This window comes from Triturus cristatus, chromosome 7, assembly GCF_964204655.1.
Source record: "Triturus cristatus chromosome 7, aTriCri1.1, whole genome shotgun sequence".
Lineage (NCBI taxonomy): Eukaryota > Metazoa > Chordata > Amphibia > Caudata > Salamandridae > Triturus > Triturus cristatus.
Window position 1 is genome coordinate 708,606,755 of NC_140590.1, and position 22,939 is coordinate 708,629,693.

Below are 22,939 nucleotides of genomic sequence, written 5' to 3' on the forward strand. Positions count from 1 at the left end.
AGACCTGGTGCATTGGTGCGAAATTCTAGGGCAAAAAGATTTTCAGCTATATGTGCCTTAGCTATCGTAAGCTCGATGCTATCCAGGGAATTTGCTGTTGCTACTAGACTACGGGCTCTAACTATATCTTCCCTAATCACCGACCGGCACCCTCTCACATGCCTTATCCAGTGGATTTATTTATTTATTGGGGAATCCTCACTCTCTGGCCTATTGGTCACGGGAAGTTTTGGAACATTCACCATGATAATTTTCGATGGACTTTGCATTTCCATAGAACTACATGCCAAATGCATATTTTCCTCCCTAGGCCTTATCTGGGTAAGGCGTAGTGCCCTAGTGTGATTCTGGCGTACCTGAGCCCTGGCAGAGTTTGTTGAAACATAGAATCCGATATTATTATTAATAAGGTTAGTCTGGATAGGGCTTGGGGCAGCACGCAGATGTATTAGGGATGACGGTTTAGCCCCATCCGTTAACCTACCTGAACCAAATGTGACACCAGAAGCCTGTATTTGGTTTGAATGAGGGGGGATGAGTGTGCTTTCCCTTGTGGCCCGTGGGTGCATTGGCCTGAGGTCAAAGTTTTTACTAACTCAATTAATTCCTCAATCTGGCCTCTCATTACACCCATTTCTTTCCCCATTGCTCCCACCTGTGAGGTTAGATCTTGGTGACTCTTACATGGGTTTGACCCACCCTGATGGGAAATATTCGGGGATAGATGATGCACTTGCCCCATTCCCCCCCCCCCACGCCTCCTGATTCACGATTCAGTCTTGTAGTGGGAGGTACCTATTTGTACACTGCACCGCTGGAGCAATTTGGTCTATGTTAGCTATATCATCATTGGGCATTTCCCCTCCTTACAACTTTTATCTGCCCCTCTTACGTTAGTTTTCTGGAACATAGCCGAAATGGTAGTAATGGGCGTTTTATCCACATGAACCAACTTATTAATCGGTGAATCACTAGATGCTTGCCTCGATGGCTCTAGCTCAAGGATACCCTCACACTCTTCTATCAGGGTGTCTATCCTATCTAAAACACAATTACTGCTTGCATGTGTTTGGAGATTCCTTGCCCTTTTGCTTTTACCTCCCCTATTCCGACTTGAGCTAGCGCTTCCAATCTCTCCCCCCCCCCCCCCACCCCCCCATCCTCCCCCACACCCAGCAACTTTGTTTTACCCATTTGTAATGTTGTCAGGCTTGGTCAGGTAGGGATCGATATACAAAACTTTAACACAACTTGCCATATTGTGACACTTATTAGCTAGGCAGTATGATGGTAAGACAAGTCCAGACTTTACAGATTTCTACAAGGGATTAGAGTATCCAAAATAGAACGGTCCCCGGGAGAAGTAGCAACAACAGTACCTGTGGGCGGTATCAATCACAGCTGGATCACTAGTTCCATGGTCTGGCCAGCAAGACAAAGCAAACGTTGGAGGGGTGGCCTAGCCCAGCCTCTTTCAGCCACTGACGGTCAAGGACGGGCCTGCCCTTGGCCCCGGCGCCGCCCGCACGCATCGCAGGTGGTGTTGTGCGCTTTTCAGCGAGAGGGCCAAGGCAGCTCCTCCCCCAGCAGCGATGGTTTCTGGGACCTGGAGTCCCCTAGGAGCAGCAACAGAAGTTCCACACGTCCCGCGTCGTGGTTGGCAATGCGCGCTTTTCAGCGCGAGGGCCAAGGCAGCTCCTACCCCAGCAGCGATGGTTTCTGGGACCTGGAGTCCCCTAGGAGCAGCAACAGAAGTTCCACACGTCCCGCGTCGCGGGTGGCGTTGCACGCTTTTCAGCGCGAGGGCAAAGGCAGCTCCTCCCCCAGCAGCGATGGTTTCTGGGACCTGGAGTCCCCTACGAGCAGCAACAGAAGTTCCACACGTCCCGCGTGGCGTTGCGCGCTTTTCAGCGCGAGGGCAAAGTCATCTCCTCCCCCAGCAGCGATGGTTTCTGGGACCTGGAGTCCCCTAGGAGCAGCAACAGAAGTTCCACACGTCCCGCGTCGTAGGTGGCGTTCGCGCGCTTTTCAGCGTGAGGGCAAAGGCAGCTCCTCCCCCAGCAGCGATGGTTTCTGGGACCTGGAGTCCCCTAGGAGCAGCAACAGAAGTTCCACACGGAAATATTTCAGTATTCATAATTTCATTGTAAATGGGAGTCAGCTGAGTAGTAATTGTCCCTGCGACTTGATGATGAATTTTTGGAGGACAGGGGTCGTCAGGTGACCCAGATGTGGTACAAAGAATTAGAGGGAGTACTTGTTAAGTGGTAAGTGGAGAAAATGTATTTAGATTTTTAGTTGGATGGCATTAACTTATGACCTCAGTTGTGCATGAAGTCCCAGAGGTGAAAGCTGAGAAGACATTTAACACTTTTGACTGAAAGGTTAACGCAAGCATATCACAGAAGGATAGATTAATATTAAGATTGTCAGAGGAGGGTGGGTTTGATAAGAATTTATCTGTGTTAAAAAGTTTCTGATAGAACTTTTTTGCCCGTTCAATTTTTTTGTGTAAAATAGGTTGATTTTTCTTCTAGAATCAAGTTGCGACACACTTTTTTGTGTGTTTTAAGATTCGTTAAATACCAGTGTTCAGATTCTTCTATTAAGGTGTCTAGCAGGCAGGGCTAAGAGAGTTGTGGCATTTATTAGCCACAAATGATAGTTGATAGCCATGTCATCTGGATCGATCCCTACTGCTGGAGGGGAAGATAAAATGATGTTGTTGAGTTTTTCAGGGACTATTTTATGCCAGGGTCTAACAGTTTTCTGTGATAGAAGAGTAGCAATAGGGCTAGGGCTTTCAATTGTAAAATCTAATATTAAGGCTGAATGGTCAGACCAAGTGAGAGAGAGAGCTATGCAGAAAGCAAGAGATGGATGGTCTGGAAAGATTCCTCCAATGTATGTTCGGCTGTGCGGGAAGGACAGTTCACAATTTGTTTCATGCCAAAACTGGACATAATGTCTATAAGATGACTGGCCTCTTTGTCAAAAGTGTCTTCTAGATGATAATTAAAATCACCAAGGAAAGTGGCATTTGTATAACAGAATCTAGGTTCAAGACACAAGCTAATTGTCGGAAGCTGGGTTTCTCATGCAGTAACTTCCCCCCCCCCCACACAAACACGCACACATACACTTTTTGCCAGACTGTTGATGCACTTTGACTTGATGTGCGCTGGGTCCCTGCCAATCAGGTTCCCAGGGCCTGTGTTCTTTGCCAAAACTGTACCTTGTACCCCCAATTGGCACCTCTCTGGCCACATGTCAGTCCCTTGTAAAAGGTACCAAGTGCACTGTGGCCAGGGAAGGCCACTAAGGGCTGCAGCACTTATTGTGCCACTCTTAGAGACCCTGTACCTTTTTACACACACACACACACACACACACACACACACTGCCATTGCAGACTGCGTGTTTTGGTGCAGAAAAAAATGAAGAGTCGACATGGCACACATCCCTGTACGCCATGCCTACAATCCACTGCCCTGGCATAGATCAGCCACCCCTCTAGCTGGGTGCACTATACCAGCGGTGAGGCTATAGGTGCATGAGCCCTGTACTCCTACAGTGTCTAGACCAATCCTTAAACTTTGTAAGTGCAGTAATGCTATTAAGAGTATATGGTGCTGGGAGTTTGTCATTACGAACTTCCCAGCACCATAATGGTTTTACCGAAAACTGGCAAGTTTGGTATCCAACTTCTCAGCACATTTAACCCACACTGATGGCAGTGTGGGATTTCATGAAAAATGCACTCAGAGGGCATCTTAGAGATGTCCCCTGAAAAACGACCAGCCTCTGATGGGTTCCCTGACTGGTACACACCAGCCTGCCACCACGAGACATATTTCTGGACCCCTTTGGTGGGAACCTTCACTCCCTGAGCCCAGACACAAAGCCTTTCCTGGACGGAGGTGTTCACACCTTCCCCAGGCCAGGAATAGCCATCTGTGGAATGGGCGCTTCAACGGCCTTGTCGCCTTTGTAACGCGACCCCCAGCCTCTCCTGCTATCAGGAGCAGGTCCCCTTCCTGTCTCCCCTCCTTTTCAGCGGGAAGACAGGCGGGAAAAATTAGCACAGCGCAGGTGTGCCCACCTCTGCCAACCCCACCCCTCAGGTGGGGGAGGCGAGGGGAAGCCCACTCTTCAGTGCCTGCCATCTTTCAGATGACAAGCCCTCTCCAGTCAGGATTAGGGGTTGTGCCAACTCCCCCACATGGGGTGAGCACACAAAGGGTGTAGTCACCCTAAGGTCAGTAGCCTATTTGCGACTGACCTTGAGACCCCTAAAAGGTCCCCTGAATACAGTATTTAGGGGACAGCCATGAACCAGGAAGTCAGATTCCCACAACCCACGAAGAAGGACGAAGGAAGACGTCCAGCAGAGGAGACTACAGAGAAGAACTGACTTGGCCCCAGTCTTACCGGCCTGTCTGCAGTGTCCAGAGATCCTGTGCCAAAAGTCGCCTTGTCCTGCAGCCATCGACCTCCAGAACCCCTGGGAGGACTGACAACAAAGACCGTATCTCCTGTGAACAGCAGCTCTGTTCAAAAGAAACAGCCAAGAAAGACTCCGAGCCTGCTGAGGACAGAGAAACCCAACGCCTGGAACCACCACTGCACCTGACACCAATGGCCCGAGTCCAAGTGGCCCAAGGTCCCCCAGTGTTCCAGAGTCAGAGTCCACCGTGGGTTGAACCCTCCAGTCCTCTTCGACATCGCCTGCAGCCTCTGCACGGAGACCCCCCCCCCCCCCCACACCCAGCCGCGAGTAGGCCCGGTAAGGTGAAATCCGACCTCAAACGTTACCCCTGCATCCAGCTGCCTTGCGCCCTGGAGAAAAGAACCCAAGGTGCACCTACGTCCCTGAGCCCACCAACTTACCTGCCCAGCTATTGGTTCATCCTGGAAGTCTTCCTGGACTGAGCCTGTGGCTACAAACTAAACCGGCAATCCCCATTGAAAACAGGGCACCCGACACCAAAACAGCACCCTGCACTCGGCTGCCCCTGTGCCTCTGTAGGTGCACTTTGTGTGCTAAACCGGATCCCCCTTTGCCATGAGCCTAACACCAGGAGCTTTGCTCCCTCAACCCTGTGGCTGCTCGTGAGCGGCAACCAACCGGAGGCCCCTTATTCCCCCTTGGATAACAATGGGCCTCAGCACTCTTCTCCCGGCCGCCCTAGTGCTGCTGCAGGTGCTTTGAGTGCATCCTTGATCCTGGGGGAAACCTGGTTCTAACCCCAGAATACCAACTCCCACAACGAAATACTTACCTTTTAACTGATAACCACATTTTAATACACTGGCTGTTTTTCCTTGAAAATTGTTGTGTGGAGTTGGTTTTGTATGAGAACTTGAAAAACTGCAAATAATTGAAAACTGCTTTACTTACCTTTTCTCTAGGAAATATCCCAGTGTGATATGTAGACATATCACGCTGAATAGAAAAAGTAATCCATAAAGTAATCTTCAAAAGTAATTTCCACTGTATTGAAATGATTTACAAACTTCTAACAAAGACATTTTCATTCAGCTTGCTTGTATTGGTAAACTTGCCTTGAAAAGTACCATTTACACTTACCTGTACCAGGCTTGCTTGGTTCTAGAAAATAAATATAACTAAATAATATTTTTTACACAAACAAATTGGTCTGAGTTCAGTCTTTTGAGTGTGTGACATCATTTTCTGTCTGAGTGTGTACAACAAATGCTTAACACTACCCTCTGATAATGCCTTACTGCTCGCCCACACTACCGCAAATAGAGATTAAGGTGCTATCTACTTTTACCTCTGCCTACCTTTGTGGTTCCACTGGACTTTGCACACTATACCTAATTTTGGTATAGAATATACAGAGCCAGCTTCCTACACTAATGAATTTTAAAAGTTGGGTTTTGTTTGTTGGAGGACGGTAGACGAGGATTCCATTAAAAGTATTTTTTGCATTTACGTTTAGTTTAAATGTAAATGCTTCGTAGTCCTCTATGGGGAAGGGTGTGCAGTTAATGTAATCGCTTTTCTTAAAGGTAACCGCAATGCTGCCTCCTCTGCTCACAGGTCTGGCTAGCTTAAGTATGGAGTATTCAGAAGGCAGGGTCAGGTTAATATCTAGACCTGCAGCTGGGTTTAACCAGGTTTCCGTTAAAAATGCTACATCGATTTGATGTTGCTCGATAAGAATTTTAAACTCCATGCTGTTTTTCACTAGCGATCTTGTGTTAATGAATGCGTATTTTATAGGTTTGGCTGGTTGTTTATTGACAAACCCTTTGTTGAGCAGAGCTGTATCCTTTATTTTTTCATTACTAAGGGTGAGTTTGCAAGTCGTGCAAACCTTGTTGTTAGAGTTATCACCTGGCTGCACTATACTACAGTATGGCACCTTACTTACTGGTTGAAGGGACAGCAACGCTTCTCTTGTAGAGGAGTATTTTATAATAGGATACGATGCGAAACGAGCAGGGGGGCTGGTGCTGGTCGCGTTCCAATCCCTGATAGGTGCAAACGGGCTTGCCGAAGGCACGCGAGCGGCGCGTCGACATTTTGAGTGAAGGGGGATGGTGAGGGAGGAACAACATACAAAACGGGTGTCCAGCAACCCCTTTGTTGCCTATCGCAAGCTCCCCTGCTGGTAGGCAACTACTGATAAAATAAACAATAATTGAATGAATAAGGAGTAACCATGCAAAGCATAAAAGGAATAAAAATGACCGATCGGTCTAATCGTAGGGCGTTGCCCTTGCAAGATGGTGTTGCTAAGCGACGGGAGGCAGACACCTCCCGAATACAAGGAAATGATAGGTGAAGTCAGAGGATTTTAAAAGCAAGCTACCTTTTCCCAAGGATCCTGGGCTGGGATTGGGAGATTCTGAATGAAAGGTGTGTACTCAGGTGATGATTTAGGGGAACAGAATTTAACTTGTGAGGTTGAATATGAGAGGTAGCGGGTTCAGGATTTGGACAGGGACTGTCATGATGTGGAGGCTGAGTGAGAGAAGAGAAATAGGGGTGGTCAAGTTAGAGGTTTGAATGGGCAAAATAAAGACCGGTTCAGTTGTGAGGGGCAGTGGAAGGGCAGTGCTCGGCTGGGAGAGGATGAACAGAGAACCAAGCTAGATGTGGGAGCTGAGAGTGTGTGTGTGTGTCTAACAATGTCTCGGGTAATTTTGGACAAATTCGCTGTGGATGTGACAATTCTAGGCAATAATAAGTTGGAATCGTACACATGGGAAACACAGGGCACTCTAGGGATTTGGGTACTTCGAGTAATGGCTAGATGGAGTGGCTCTACATTACTGTGAAAGAGTATCCTTCAATGAAATAATCCGAATTGAAGGTTTGAGGGCTATGGATTTGGTCCAGGATTGCCTGTATGGGGTAAAGTAAATGCAGAGGTGGGAGAGCAGTTGCTGTGGCTTTGAGAAGGGTTGTTGCTGGTTTGGTTGATGGTCAGGTTGAGTACTTTACTGCATCCATTGTGGAAAGCAATATTTTAATAGGCTGCTTTTGTGGTTTAGATGACTCGACTTTCCTGGTTTGTGGTCACAGAATGATCCCAGGAAACAGGAAATATTGTTGAACAACCATAAGTAACTGCCATTGCTGAAAATGGAGACTCAAAATCCCCAGGTCTCTGAAAACAATTCTAGTTAAAAAATAAATGTAAAAAACATGGATGTGGTTTAAGAACCTAAAATTACTTTTGGGATGTTACTTAGAAAAATGTATCATCTTATCTGGGAACTCGCTTCCATGTTGATCCCAGGCAGCGAACTGGACAGCAAGCTTATCTTAAATCCGATCACCGACTAGAAGCAGAATGTTTCTTCTTAATTAGATATTTGCATTCCTTCATTAAACTCAGTGGAACAGTTCAGGCCCGCTACTCTCTGGATATGTTGTGTGAAGGCTTTTTTAATAAATTACAGAAGCTTACCACTGACTGGGCAGGAATCCCTTTTTTGCCTAATGCGCAGGTACAAGTCGCCTTTACCATATGGATTCCTTCAAATGTGGTCTTGCAGTTAAAAAACAAGATCCCTGATTCACCATCCATCTTCTGCATTATTCATTTTAGCAGGCATGCACGGATGAATAAAAAAACAAGATCCCTGATTTGCACTTAAAGCATTCTTAAAGAACTCTAAATGAGTTGTTGAGGTACTCGGCGCCCTGGTGTGGCTGATACCAAAGTGACTTAGTGTTGTGATATTATAACAAAAAGTATCAGTAAATAACTTGATCATCAGACAGGGAACCCACGGAGTTCATTAATGTAATGGTACTGTTGCGTGGTGCTAGCCAAAAGGAGCAGCAGCGGCTTTAAACCTCTAACATTTCAGATTAAAAATGTTTTTGTTTTTATCCTTTGTGATTCTTTGTCATGAGATTGAGTTAGTTACAACTATAGGGTTAGGTCAACTGGACCTTTCGAACAGTCTATTTCGTCCTCCCCAAAAAATTACAAATCCAACTCCTCTCTGGTACAGAATAGAGCAGCAAAATTATGCCAGACCTTAGAAAGTTGGATCATGCTGTGCAGCCATTTCCTTTGCCAGCTAGCTCCAACTAAAAGAGATCATGACATTTAAACACCACTACCCAGTCGACAAAGCACACTGAATGCTCAGGCCCATATTTACCTCCATATACTGTCCCTACAACATATGCCCAAAACTGGACGGAAGATCTGCTGCTGCAGATAAAATGTCACCATGATCTTTTAATTTATTTTTTCCTAAATCAACTTCTCATTCCTCTGCCCTCTCAGCAGTCTGTGCAAGCACATACATTCCTTAATGGCACTGTCACTGCTAGTTTGAGAGCCAGTGGCACTCCTGTTGCCTGCAGGCCCAGACGCACCGCCCTTTGTGGAAGATTGGAGTGTATTGTCCTGCATGCAAGGACGACATTGCCAAGCTATGAGTGGATATGCAATATCCAGATAGCTGATTGGGATGAAAGAAATTTCTAGGCACCTACTACAGAAACTGAAGTTAATAAGCATGATGGAGTATTGGCTAATTAAATGTCAGTTCTTAGAAAGGAGCGGAGAAGGTTATCGGGATGGCAAACAAACGGTACCAGTGCGGGAGCGTTTCAGAGCAGTATAAGGCTGTCTGCAATTTGTTCTGTAGTTTTGGAGTTTGTGTCAGTAAAAGTATACCTAATACCCCCAGGTTGCCTTTGCTTTGCTCGGAGGCCTCATAAAGCTGTTCCCAGTGCTTTCCATACAGGCTAAGTCCCTAATTGCACAGAGTATTCTACTCCGCAGACTCCATTATTGTAATTCTGTTCTCCTTGGAGCACCTGACTAATTGGTTAAGGGGCTGCAAAGAGTGCAGGTAGCTGTGACTAAACTAATGCTAAACAGTTTCCGTAGATCCTCTGCATCCAATGCTCCCGTAGAGCTGAGGTTTCTTTTCAAGTCTATCTGCATTGTGTTTAAAGCCCTTCAGAACAAGGGCCCGATACCATTGCAATGTGGATTAAAAAGATATGCCCGAGAAGGCCACTGCGTTCTGCAACAGCAAATCTAATTCAGGAACATAGATTCCGAAGGGTACGCCAAGGCGGACGAGCCTTTTCAATCAGAGTGGCTCAGTTTTAGAATAAGCTGCCAGCTAACTTAAGATCATACACAGACCTGTTGAAATTTAGAAAAGCTCTGAAGACCTGGTTTTTCCCAAAACAATAAGTGCCTGCTATTGACGTCATCGTTCCCTGCTTCACCTGGACAATAGTCGCCTCAGTTCCAGGATACCAGTCTGGTCACAGCGCACTCTACAAATACTATGAATAAATAATAAATAAACACTTCTTGAAAGAAATGTGTTTTATATTAGACTGGCATTTGCCAATTACTGTCTGATCATTGGAGCAGGGTATTGTCTGGCTTAGGCAGTGGGCTCTGAAGTGAGAATGTTGTAATTAGTTGTTGCCTATGGGTCCTCTGAAATGTGTCATCTTAGTTACGTTCCTACAATAAACAGTGACATTTTCAATGGAGATATCCTCGCTTGAAATGCTCAATAAGGATGTATAGTCAATATCACGGGGATTTGTAATATTAACCACCTGCTTCTCTCCTTTCAGGACATCGACAAGTTTGGCAATGAGATCACACAGTTAGCTCGCCCTCTGCCTGTGGAGTATCTCATCATAGATGTGAGTACTGCTAAAACGTGTGAAGCTGGGGTTTTGTGCAAATACAGGGACCCTTCTCTCTTCTGTCTGTCCCATGCTCTATATGGGTCTGGACTTTGACTCCTTTGGGAGGCCTGGGTGTTTTATTCACCGAAGGTATCTTCTTGACCTGCACAGATTTGGTGCTAGATCAACTTGTATGGCTTTTGTTTTGTTTTTTTGAGTGGTTAAATCTGTGATCTCCATCCATGAGTATCCTCTAGGTCTGTATGTAAGTGCAAGCCTCTCTTTTTAGGTGTTTTTTTAATGTTATCTTCCCACGTTTTGCCTTTAGGCATGCCCGTATAGCCAGCTCTTCTTTTAGGGTTTCTCGATAAGAGACCTTCACCTTTGTGTATTTTGCACACTTACATGCATGGCTGGCCATTCTTTCTGGTGCCCTTCCTTCTGTGCTGTCTGTCTTTCCCCGTACCTTCTTTGTTGGTTTCTGGCATGGAATGCACCACAACTCCCGTAGCAAATGACCAGGTGCAACTTCCCTCTGGATCGCATGTGCATAGCATTTTTAATTTTGATTAGAAAGAGACCTCTTACAGAAACGAGAACGGCCCACTGAAAAATGCAATGTAAGCAATGGTGATGTCAGGTGCCCTCCCCTAGCGCAGGCCCAAGAGCTTACCTCTGAGAACGAGAACATCCAGTGTAATTTTAGGCTTCTATTGTACTGACTTTGTTGTTTTGTTTTACTCTTAGATCCCCACCACCTTCCCCAAAGATCCAGTGTACACATTTTCCATTTCTGCAAATCCATTCCCCATCGAGAACCGTGATGTGTTGGGAGAGACTCAGGTAAGTGCACAAATGATAAGTTTAATGTTTGAACATCTGACAGAGCATCAGAAGTCTTTCAACACCTTTGCTGATAATGCTGACATGTCCGTGTTTTATTTATCTCAATTTTTAGGAAACTGATTTGTTGAGACTCTTGATGGTGGCGGTGTAGCCAAAAAGTAGCTATAGGTACTGACAGAGCGAGTGATATTGAACTCTACATACTGGTTGTGTTCTAGTGATTGAGTTATGTTACGGAATATACTGACCTTATTACAAAGAGTTCATCACAGCATTTAGTATGCTAACTGTGTGTCAGTAAATGTGTCCAGAATTGAATGTAGAGTGTGTAATTAATACTTCCCCATTCGGTCCCCCTTCGACAGTAGGAGGCCCAGCATAAAAGGAGATTAAACTAGAAATGCACAATGTCCCACCAACAATATACCCTCAGGATTTCATGCCAAGGCCTTTCTATCTGCTTATAAAATTGGGCATGTGGTTGCTCGGCACACATGAAAGCTGTATGCTTATCTTTTTATTTTGTACCTTTTCAAGGAGTGCCGGGACTGCTAGAATGCTTGGGCATTCCTAACATCTGCCCTATTACTCACTCTCGGATTCCCTTTCAGTGTGGACCCCTAAGAACTGGTTTCATCTGTGGAAAAGTTTAATTTATTTCTGATGATATTCCCCTCCCCCACTGAACTTTCAGTCCTTTGTTTGCCAGAGGCAAATGCATAAAATCTTAAATAACCTTTATATTCGTAGCATGTGTTGGCTGCAGATACATATGATATGCACACTCCTGCCATCTAGTGTTGGGCCCGGACTTTGCAAGTTGTTTTTCTCAAGAAAGCTTTATGATTGGCAGCATGCGTTGATTCTCCTCCCCCTCAAGGTATTTTGCATGTTAAGTCTTTATTTCTCAGAAAGTTTCTTTCCGCCATTAGACTCTGATGGATCAGCCGAAGCTGTTAAAGATTCGGCGCCACAAAGCCTATGGGAAAAAAGTAATCACCAGAATCTATTTCTACACCTGGAAAAGACTTCCCAGATTCCTAATACACTCAACCATCAACAATGATAGTCTTTGGGTGATGGAGGTGAAGAAGGAACTCTTCAGATGGTGTCCTCGGTGCGTAGCCAAGTACGCGACACTGACGTCACTTGACGTCTGTAACTTGTGACTCTCTCCAGAGCACAAACAAGAACAGTGCACCGCCTGCGCATTTAAAAAAAATAAAAATACTCTTCAATCACGATGGTATTGATGGCTCGCACACAATATGTAGCTTGCTACTGAGGCCAAGTTCAGCCACAACAGCAAAGCCAGCGCCCCAACAGGAGGCTGGACGGTAATAGCCAGCCCACACTACTCCACGTCCAAATTATCTTCTGGGGAAGAACTAGCTCCAGTACAACTCAAATCCCTGACGCTGACCACAGACTCGAGTCCAAGGACCAAAACCACACAACGTACCATGAGTACTACTACCCCCCATAAAAACATGATACATTCACCACCACCGATACCCCGACATGGTGCGCTGCAACTTTCCAGTTCAGGCCACACTGTGACCAAGCCTCAGAACCAAGAAAGGACAGGAGTATTCTCGATCCTGATCGGGTGGCCAGACATCAAAAAGGGGATGGTTCAGAAACTACTAGGGCACTGAAGACCACATTAACTCAGACTAAGCCTTCGACACCAAGCGATCAGTCTGAACCAATAATTACATTGCCACCAAAAAGCTCCAAGATACACACATCGGAGCCAAAAAAGCATTCGAAGTGGAGCGGAATGATGTCTAAAACTTAGGAACCAAGTTCTCAAACGCCACGGACACTCTTGTAAACAGAAGAAAAGCCCTGATTTCAGTACTTAAAAGCTAAAAAAACAGATGATGGACGTAATGCTGAACAATGCAAACATACACCTCCAGTCAACAGACCTGGGTTTAATCCATTGTTTTTTTACCCACCACGCCACCCCAGTTTGGACCCAGCCACATGCAAATCAGTCTTAGGTCTGCTCCCCATGGTAACAGTCCAGCCTGAACTGCCAAGCAAGGTCCTCCCTGGATCGGGAACAAGCATCCTGGGTCAGGTTTAGGGGTATCTCCCCTCATCAGCCAGGTCAGCTTGAATCCAGTGGTGCAGTGAGCATGGGACCCACATCTGGGCATACCCTCCCACGTAAAGCGACAAAAGCAAAAAGTTCAGATAGACAGCCCAGATCTCTGTTCTGGGGTGAATGTTTGACATTGTTCTACATTCTGTCCATCAATCGTTCTTTTTGAGTCCAGTACTTATAGGGCACAGTCTGTTTCTAAAAGTACAACAACTCCAAAAACATAAAACACAATGATCAAGGGGTAGTGTTTGAAGGACTACAACAGTTCATGCTAAAAAAAAGAAAGGGGGCCACAAAAAAGAGAACCAGACGAGGGACAACTTTCTGAGCCTCCACAAAAGATTATACTCCCAAGAAGGTTGAGGCACAAGCCCTATAGTTTTTAGTTTACCTACTTCACCTCACACTCGTTCAGCATCTCTACAAGGAGAAGAAGAGGGAGAAATACAGGACACTGATTCCCAGGGTACACACAACACTGATGACACACCTGGCCCATAGGAAGACTATGATGTGGTGCTACCAGATTATGACATAGACCCACCTGTGCCTACAAAACATTCTCCCTCTAATGACGCTTCCTCCTATCACAGTTTCATGCAAAGAGCTGCTGAGTATCTTAAGCTCCCCATGCATTCTACAGAGGAGGAAAGTGTTTTTTTGTGTGGGTGAAACACAGTCACTCACGGAAAGAACTGTCCAATGTTTACCCATGATTGGATCCATTCTAAATGTGGCTAAAGATGTATTCAATGACCGAGTAAAATTAAGAGCCTAACACCACATATTGAAAAGAAATATAAAGCCTCACCAAACAACCCAGTATATATTCAAGGTCATCCACCTGCAGATTCACTAGTTGTCACCACTGCTAAGAAGAAAGCTGCTGCACAAGGCACTGGAGAAGCACCTCCCCCAGATAAAGAAAGCAAAAGAATAGACGCTGCAGCAAAAAGAGTTGCTACAGGCCATGCTATAACAGAGCTGCCTGGGACGAGATACAGGCGCTCATGCAACATCTTCCAGAGGAAAACCTGAAGAAGGGGAAAGATCTAGTTAATGAAGGGAAGATCATTTCAAATACTACCATTAAATGTGCCTTAGATGGAGATAGTTGCGCATTTCTGGCTTCAAACCTGAAGTACAACAACATATCTTAAATGTATCTTTTGATGGAGAACATCTTTTTGGGGCTGCAGTAGATTATCAACTAGAAAAGATTAAAAAGATTGTCAAAGAAGGATGGAACCCTACGGCCACTCAATCACTACATACTGTCAGCACATTTTCACATGGCAACACTACATGATGTAATACCACTACTGCAAAAAGGCGACTTCATGGCTGCATTAGACCTGAAGGACGCTTACTTCCACATTCCAATCCATCCAGCGCACAGAAGGTTTCTGAGATTTGTGGTAAGTGGACATCATTTTCAATTCAACATACTTCCCTTTGGAGTATCAACTGCACCAAGGGTATTCACAAAGGGCCATATGTATCAAAAAAGAGTTTTGCGATTCTCAAATTGCGATTATTAGCTAATCGCAATTCGAGAATCGCAAAATGCAATGTATGTAGGATTTTCAAAACATTTTGCGAATCCTACATATTCCTTATTTGCGACTTGCAAATTGAGATTTGCAAATAAGGAATACCTTCCCATTCATTCCTATGGACTAGGAGGCCCATAGGAGTGAATCGGAAGACATTCTCAATTTGTGGTTACCAGCTAGAGAATAGCAAATTGAGAAGGCGATTTCAAGGTTGCAAGGGTGCCAAACTGACCCTGTTGCACCCCTGAAATATGCATGTGTGCCCATTTGGCGCACATACATGCCCTAAGGGCATGTATGTGCGACATATGGCACTTTAAAACATTCAAAATTGAAGTTGGTGGTAATTTGCAATTCCTTAAGGCCAAATAGCAAATTTCTGGTGCTTCCAGAATTGCATTTAAGGAATCGCAATTCCTTGATTGCATTCGCAAAATAGAGAATCGCAAATTTTGCAATTCTCTATTTTGCAATGGCCTTTTAAGATGATACATCCCAAAAGGCTTTTTCCAATTCGCTAACGGGGCGATTCTGAGAATCTGCTCGTTTGCAAACGGGAAAAAGGCTTGACACATATGGGCCAAAATGTCTAGCAGTAGTAGCAGAAAAAGTAAGAAGAGAAAATATTCATGTGTTCCTTATCTATTCGATTGCATGATCAAGAGTCCAGACAAACACAAATATGTAGCAGACACCCAAAAGACAATACATTTACTGCATCAATTGGGTTCTCAATCAATGTGGAAGAGGATGTAGCCTTACGACTAGAGCGGTCGAACTCGAAGCTGGGGAACTGGTTTCGAGTCTCAGCAACGACACTCAACATCCTGTGATTCTTGGCAAATCACTTATTCTCCCCGTGCCTAACAAATTATTGTGTCCATCTGTAACAAAACGGGTGCTCGTGTAAAGCGCTCTGGTACCTGATGTCTGGGGTCTAGTAGACTCTAAATAAAATTCTTAAAATTTTTTTCTCCAACCATCTCACATTAAACCTTATCTCGGGTCAATTCTCAATACCATTTTGGGGACCGCTTACCCCCATCACCAAAGGGTTCTCGATCTCCAGAACCAACTGCCTCTTTTTCAGCCACATCATCACCTACCTGTGAAAACAATAATAATACTTTTAGGAATGATGGCTTCTTTTATAGCAATAGTACTGCTTTCTCGCCTATACATGAGACCCCTCAAGGAGTGTTAACATCTCAATGGTCAAAAGTGGGAGGAAATCTGGAAGATCTAGTGTTGGCTTCACCAACAGTTCATCAGGCTATATCATGGTGAAACAATCGGAACATTTTTGCAGGGAGAGCCTTTAAGGATACAATCCCGCAAATAACAATCACAACAGATGTGCTCATATGAAGGATGTTGTGGTTCAGGGACACTGGACACCACAACAACAGTTGCTACTCATTAACATGTTGGAGCTATTATCCATTCCTTGACTCTGAAAGCTTTTCTTACAAACATAAAAGGAAAGACCGTCCTTGTACGCACAGACAATATGACTGTCATGTATTACATACAGAAACAAAGGGGGGTCCATTCCATGCAATTGTCCCAGTTGGCATAGAAAATATGGAAATGAGCCTACAATCACAAGATCCATCTCCTAGCGCAATACATACTAGGAGAGGAGAAGAGCATGGCAGGCCTCCTCAGTAGAACACACCTGCAGGTGCATGAATGGGAGATGCACAGTCCAGTATCACAAACATACTTCCAAAGGTGGGGAATTCCCACAATAGTCCTGTTTGCAACAGGAATATGCTAAATGCCAAAGCTTCGCATCCAGGCATCCCCACCCCCAGTCCAAGGGCAATGCTTTATGGATGAATTGGTCAGGGATATTTGCGTATGCTTCTCCTCCTCTCCCACTACTACTTTATGTAGTCAGGAAACTCAGACAGACTTCAATGACTGTCATCCCAATCGCACCAACATGGGCTCACTAGCTCTATTGGACTGGCTGCTGGCAACCAACCCAAGCAATGGTCGAGTACAAATAAGGCATTCAGTAAGGAACACACACAAAAAGTGGATACAATTTTGCTTTAATAAAGTATTAATGTGAATACATGTAAAAGCAATGATAGTTGTACATTGGCAGAATAGTTATACGTATTTATAATGCAGCATCGATAGAGCAAGAAAGAAACACACTGAGATCACTCACAATGCAGTGGGTCAAAGCACAAAAGTATTTTTTATAACTGTGAGCAGCACAGGAAATTCTAGTCATCCACCCCTGGTGCTTAACTTAATAGCTTAATAAGGGCAAAACAATCACAGAACTATATATGAGCATACTGCATAATGCTATTACACTAATGGTGACACACCTCAGCAAAATAGTTGCATGTGCATTCATAATAAAATGGTCAAAATAAGAGACCGATGCAGTAAACCAAAAGCCTTAGAGTAATTCTGTAGTGCAGGAGACTCTAATCTTCCACCTAACAATAGTAGACAGTACCATGCTGGCGCAGTGATGATGAAACATAGGAAACCGTTCAGCTAAGAATAGCAAAATGGTCACATCTAATATATGTATCTACATGTACAGTGCAATGCTAGCACAGTGACGATGAAACACACAGTCTTAAATCAGTTCCATTGCAGCTAATTAAAGGCACTAATAGGAAACTAACAAGTCTGTATAAAGCAATAGAGTTTTGCCCTTCTACTCCCCCTGGAACTTAACTTTCCACAGTGCCGGGAAGCCCGCTCCAGCATCTCCAACACCCTCTCTGGGAACGGCACAACTGGGGGGAGGGGGATCAGCGGCTTTGTGCTGATGGCAGCCCTGCACGACTCGGTCAGTGAGCTTCCGGTGAGGTAAGGGCAACCATACGTTTATATACTAAAATTTGGCTTACACCACGTTCGGTTCCTGTCTCGCATGTTCTAGGCTGTTATCAGTATTTACAACTTTGCTTTCTCTGATGCTCATCAATCATCCTCCCAGGCCCTCTCTGGGTCAGCACACCCTCAACAGCATACATCTCCCACGATCCAACTGGCTGCCCCAGTGTACTATAAACATGGCTTCTTCACAGATAGCTGTGTCTATGGAAGGTCGAAAACAAGCATTGCAAGCTCAACGCAGCCTGGTACTATAATTAAGGCACCTTGGCAGCACATTTAATTTTGTCTAGTAGAAATAGCAAAACAAGCATCACAAGATTCTCTGCTTGGATTGCGTGATACTGGGGTTTTCTGCATGCATTTTCAGTCATCAACGCTGCCTGAGCTAGTTAACTATTTCACGCCACAATATCTTCTGTACAATATTGGCTATACACTACACTCCACCCCTTTGTGATGAGTGCAAATGCAGGTGAAAACTAATTACGTAATGGTATTCACGGATAGATTGCTATGAAGTCCACTAAATATTGCATTAAGCGTTCACATTTTAAAACACAACTATTTAATGTCCACATCTAGTTTGCAATTCATTGCACTTTGTTATTTACTGAAATAAGAGGTAGTGTCCATGGGTTGCTTGGCATCAATAGTCCTACAAATGGCTATGACTCTTGTATACTCAGCAGCTGTGTCAAGTTTGGTCTAACAATAAGGGGCATACTGTTTTCTAGCTTCTAATTATGCTAGTCACATTATGAATGCACATCACTTGTTCTCCTCTAGTGTGTTATGAAACAGTTTGTGTGTTCTATTTCCCAATTGTGGCAAGTGCCCTAACTGTTGAGCAGATCATAGAAAGTAATATTTTCGTTTCTGACTCAATTCGTAATATGACCGGATTAATCCTACAGAGCTAGTTGGCATCCTCTCTAATATCAAACTACTGAATAGTTGCCCAAGTTGCTAGCCATGCTCTTTCCACTACATCATCAATGGTAGAATAAAATGCTCCTTTGAGCACTCCTACTGCCTACAGTGATACTTTAAAGATAGAAAAACATTATAGTATGTACACATCATGTTCATGATAAAGTTCTGCACCTGAACCCTCACATTCATTCATTGTAGTTCAGTTAGTCCACAGGTATGTCGACTTTATTGCCCCATCACCTTCCAGTTTATCACTTTGGCAATCATCCATTTGCATCCAGGCACCCGCACATTGCACAGCTGAAGCCACCCCTTCGTTAGCTGTGATGCTGGGGGCTCGCAGTGCACAAAAGACATGAAGTTCTCCTATACGTTTGACTGCACCCATATGGCTTCCACCATTGAAATAATCAGGGCGAACTGGAACCACATCTTTGACATGGATACCCCCATTCACAAATATGGAGTGTGTGTCACATCTAAAAGAGACAATTAGATATAGATTCCTTACCTTGTGAATCACCCCCAGGCATCAGATTGGACCCGGAGAATGTTTTCGTCTGCAGCACCCCTGCTCGTCGGAAGGTGGCGTCGGTCAGCTCCGCGTTCTTCGTTGGTGTCGTGGTCGCCGGGATGGCGTCACGGCAGCTACTTAGACGCTGCCCTCGCGCGCTGACATCAGTTCTTTCTTTTTCTGCACCAGCCAGTGCAGATCCGGAGAGAGCGGTGCCTCCAGTCACTTTTTGACTGACTTTTTTGCTGACTTTTGTCAACGTCGTTTTTGAGTCTTCGAGTCCTGGTGCACGTCAGGGATGCCCGGCTTCAAGGCTTGCGGTTCCTACCGGCAGTGGGTGATGGATCCGCACCGCGTGTGCCTGTTCTATCTGTAGCCCGACTATGACTCCAACTCATGTTACGACTGCCGGACCATGAACCCGAAGTCTTTGCAGGAGCAGTCCTGAAATCTTCTCGAGGCCCGGCATTCTGCTCCGCGCCGCTCGATGTCCCGGTTGCGTGGGAGGTCAAGGGACCGATCGCCGAGCCACCACCACCATTCTTCTTCCAGTCTTTGCACTCGTCCGGTAAGTCGAAGCACAAGAAGAAGTCGAAGAAGCATCGTTGCTCCTCAACTTCTCTCCGTCCGATGGCAAACGCGACGAGGGATGCGGGTGGTGCCCCTCCCGCGCCTCCGCGTGCGAAGCCCGCTGGGTCGACTCCCGGTTTCCCTCCTTTCCCAGGACCCACTGCGACCCCTGCCCAGCATGGCTGGGGGTCCTGGGCTTTTGCCGCCGGCAGCTTCCGTCCCGGCACGGCAGGGTCCCCTTGGATCCAGGCCTGGATCCAGATCAGCGCCATCAACCTGACTACGCCTCCCCGGGCGCCAACTCCACTGGCACCACGTCCGCAGCAGACGCCGGTTGTGTCCCCAGCCGGTGTCGACCCCGGCCTCCAGCCCGACGTAGACACGGAGCCAGACCAGCGTCGACCGATGCCAGATTCGGAGCCAACGGGTACTTTTGTGCCCCTGTTCTACCCTGGTTCTTTTAGCCCAGATTGGCAACCAGAGGAGGGTGAGGAGGACTGGGAGGGGTCTAGAGACCCTCTGACTCACCAGTTGGGTTACGAACCGGACTGGAGAGAGGAACTGGGAGAAGCCAGTGGTCTGGATACCTCACCAGACCTTGGCATGTTGTCTCCTCCTAATGTGGCTACGGAGGAGGGAGCGTCTTACGCAGTGGTGTTGCGTAGGGCGGCCAAGGCTCTCATCCTCGAGCTACCTACGGTGGTGGTCAGGACTAACCACCTGACAGAGGTGCTTCAACCAGCAGCAAGCTCTTCGGAGCCCCTGCTGCTGTTCAATGAGCCCTCACTGACATCCTCTTGGGCACCTGGTCCAGGCCCAACACAGGGGCTCCTGTGTGCAGGATGTGCGCCCGACGCCACGGCCCGTTCCGACGACCCCACCTTCCTCTCCCAACACCCCACCCCTGAGAGCTTGGTGGTCCGAGCCTCCACGTCCAAAGGCGCATTCCCTAACGCACCACCTGATATCCAAAAAGCTGGGCCACCTTGGGAAGAAGATGTTTTCTTTCTCCAGCTTGGGACTGCGGTTGGTAAACGCTGCATGGCTGTTGGGCTGTTACACCCACTCCGTGTGGGATTCAGTGGCGCAGGTGCTGCCCCAGTCCCCGGAGGAGACCTGGGCCGTACTCTCCCGTGCAGTTGCCGAGGGGAGAGACGCAGCCAAGTTTACCATTCGCTGTGGACTGGACACTGCCTACTCACTAGGTAGGACGATTCCCACGTCGGTAGCCCTTCGACGCTACGCCTGGCTGAGGTCGACCAGTTTTTCAGGGGGATGTCCAAGCTATCCATATGGACATGCCCTTTGATGGCCATTGCCCGTTCGGCGACAAGGCAGACAACGCTCTAGAGCGCTTTAAGTACTCTCGGGCTACGGCCAAGTCCTTGGGCCTCTCCACTACCCACCCCGTGCAGTCTGCCTTCTGCCCCTTTCGTGGCTACGAAAGTGGTGCCCTGCCACGTTCCGCCCAGAGCCACAGGCCGGCACAAACTGTTCAGCCCCCAGCACGGCCGTGGACATGGCAACCACTGCCGTGGGTCTGGGGGCCAGCGTGCTGGCCAGTCCACTACAGCCCCCTCTGCAGCAGCTTCCAAACCCTCCTAGTCTGACGTTTCAAGACCACCAATCGCCAGTGGGCGGCAGGATTTGCCATCACCTCCCCCACTGGCGCACCATCACGTCGGACAGGTGGGTTTTGCAGATAGTCCAAAGGGGCTACTCTCCCCTTCGAGACTACCCCCCAGCCATACCACCTCAGTACCATCACATGTCGAAGGATCATCTGCCCCTTCTCCAAAAGGAAGTTACTGTTCTCTTGACCAAGGGAGCCATTGAGCGAGTTTCTGCCCCAGATGTAGGTCATGGTTACTATTACCACTACTTTCTGGTGCCCAAGAAAGACAAAGGCCTGCGTCCTATCTTGAATCTCGGGGACGTCAACCGCTTCCTCCGAAAGGAGAAGTTCAAAATGGTGATGTGGCTCAGGTCCTTTCTGCTCTCAACCCTGGAGACTGGATGGTAGTGTTGGACTTGCAGGATGCCTACTTTCACATCCCCTTCCTGCCGGCCCACCGACGCTACTTGTGGTTCACGGTAGGCCACGATCATTTTTTGTTTACCGTGCTCCCCTTTGGCCTTACCAGCGCCCATCGGGTGTTCACGAAAGTGATGGCGGTGGTCTCAGCACATCTGCGCAGATCGTGGCTCCAGTCTTCCCCTATCGTGATGACTGGCTGTTGAAGGCGGGCTCACCCCAGGCTGTCTTCTCCCCCCCTCCAGACTACGGCCGACCTCCTGCATGTGCTGGGGTTTTCTGTCAACGTGCCGAAGTGACACCTGACTCCCTCTCATAAGGTCCTTTTCATCGGAGCGGTTCTGAACACAACGCAGTTTCGGGGTCTATCCTCCTGAGCAGCGAGTCCGGGATATTTGGGCTATGATTGATCTTTCAGACACTGTCCTGGGTTTCGGTCAGGGTGACTCTGCGGCTGCTGGGTCTGATGGCCTCCTGCATCCTGCTGGTGGATCATGCCGGATGGCATATGCAGGCTTTGCAGTGGGACCTGAAGTTCCAGTGGGCACAGCATCAGGGGAACCTGTCCGATTGCCTCCAGATCTCGGAGGGCACTGCACGCCAATTGCAGTCATGGCTAACAAACAAGCTCAGTCAACGGCAGATCCCTCTACCTTCCTCAACCAGAGTTCACAGGGGTGAAGGATGCCAGACGGCAGATCCCTCTACCTTCCTCAACCAGAGTTCACAGGGGTGAAGGATGCATCACTTCTGGGATGGGGCGGCCACATGGGAGAGGAGGAGATCAGGGGCCTCTGGTCTCTGGCGGAGTCCGGGCTCCACATCAACCTTCTGGAGCTTCAGGCAATCCGTCTTGCACTAAAAGCATTCCTTTCCTCTGTCCGGGGAAGAGTAGTGCAGGTGTTCACGGACAACACCACTGCCATGTGGTACTGCAACAAACAGGGCGGGGTGGGGTCGTGGACCCTATGTCAAGAGGTTCTCCGTCTCTGGACATGGCTGGAACATCAGGGCATATCCCTGGTGGTTCAACACCTGGCAGGTTCACTGAACGTCAGGGCGGACAAACTCAGCCGCAGGTGCATGATGTATCACGAATGGCGTCTTCACTCGGAGGTTGTGCAAGGTCTCTTTCAGCAGTGGGGAGATCCTTGGTTAGATCTATTCGCCACCGAAGAGAACGTGCAATGTCAGCAATTCTGTGCGTTGGAATTTCCAAGGCAGCGCTCACTAGGCGGCGCCTTTCGTCGTGAGTGGAGTTGCGGTCTTCTATACGCTTTTCCGCATATACCACTTCTTCCCAGAGTACCGAAGAAGATCAAGCGCGACCGGG

General features: G+C 47.0%; 1 protein-coding gene across 2 annotated transcripts in view; it reads left to right on the forward strand.

Annotated features, from left to right (window-relative positions):
• NPLOC4 (NPL4 homolog, ubiquitin recognition factor) overlaps window positions 1–22,939 on the forward strand; it is a 453,775-nt gene that overhangs the window by 380,781 nt on the left and 50,055 nt on the right. For both annotated transcript variants that reach the window (XM_085617373.1, XM_085617374.1), the window contains exons 13-14: window positions 10,106–10,177; window positions 10,910–11,005. In XM_085617373.1, coding sequence (XP_085473499.1) covers window positions 10,106–10,177; window positions 10,910–11,005 — 168 coding nt within the window. The remainder of the gene's footprint in view (window positions 1–10,105; window positions 10,178–10,909; window positions 11,006–22,939) is intronic.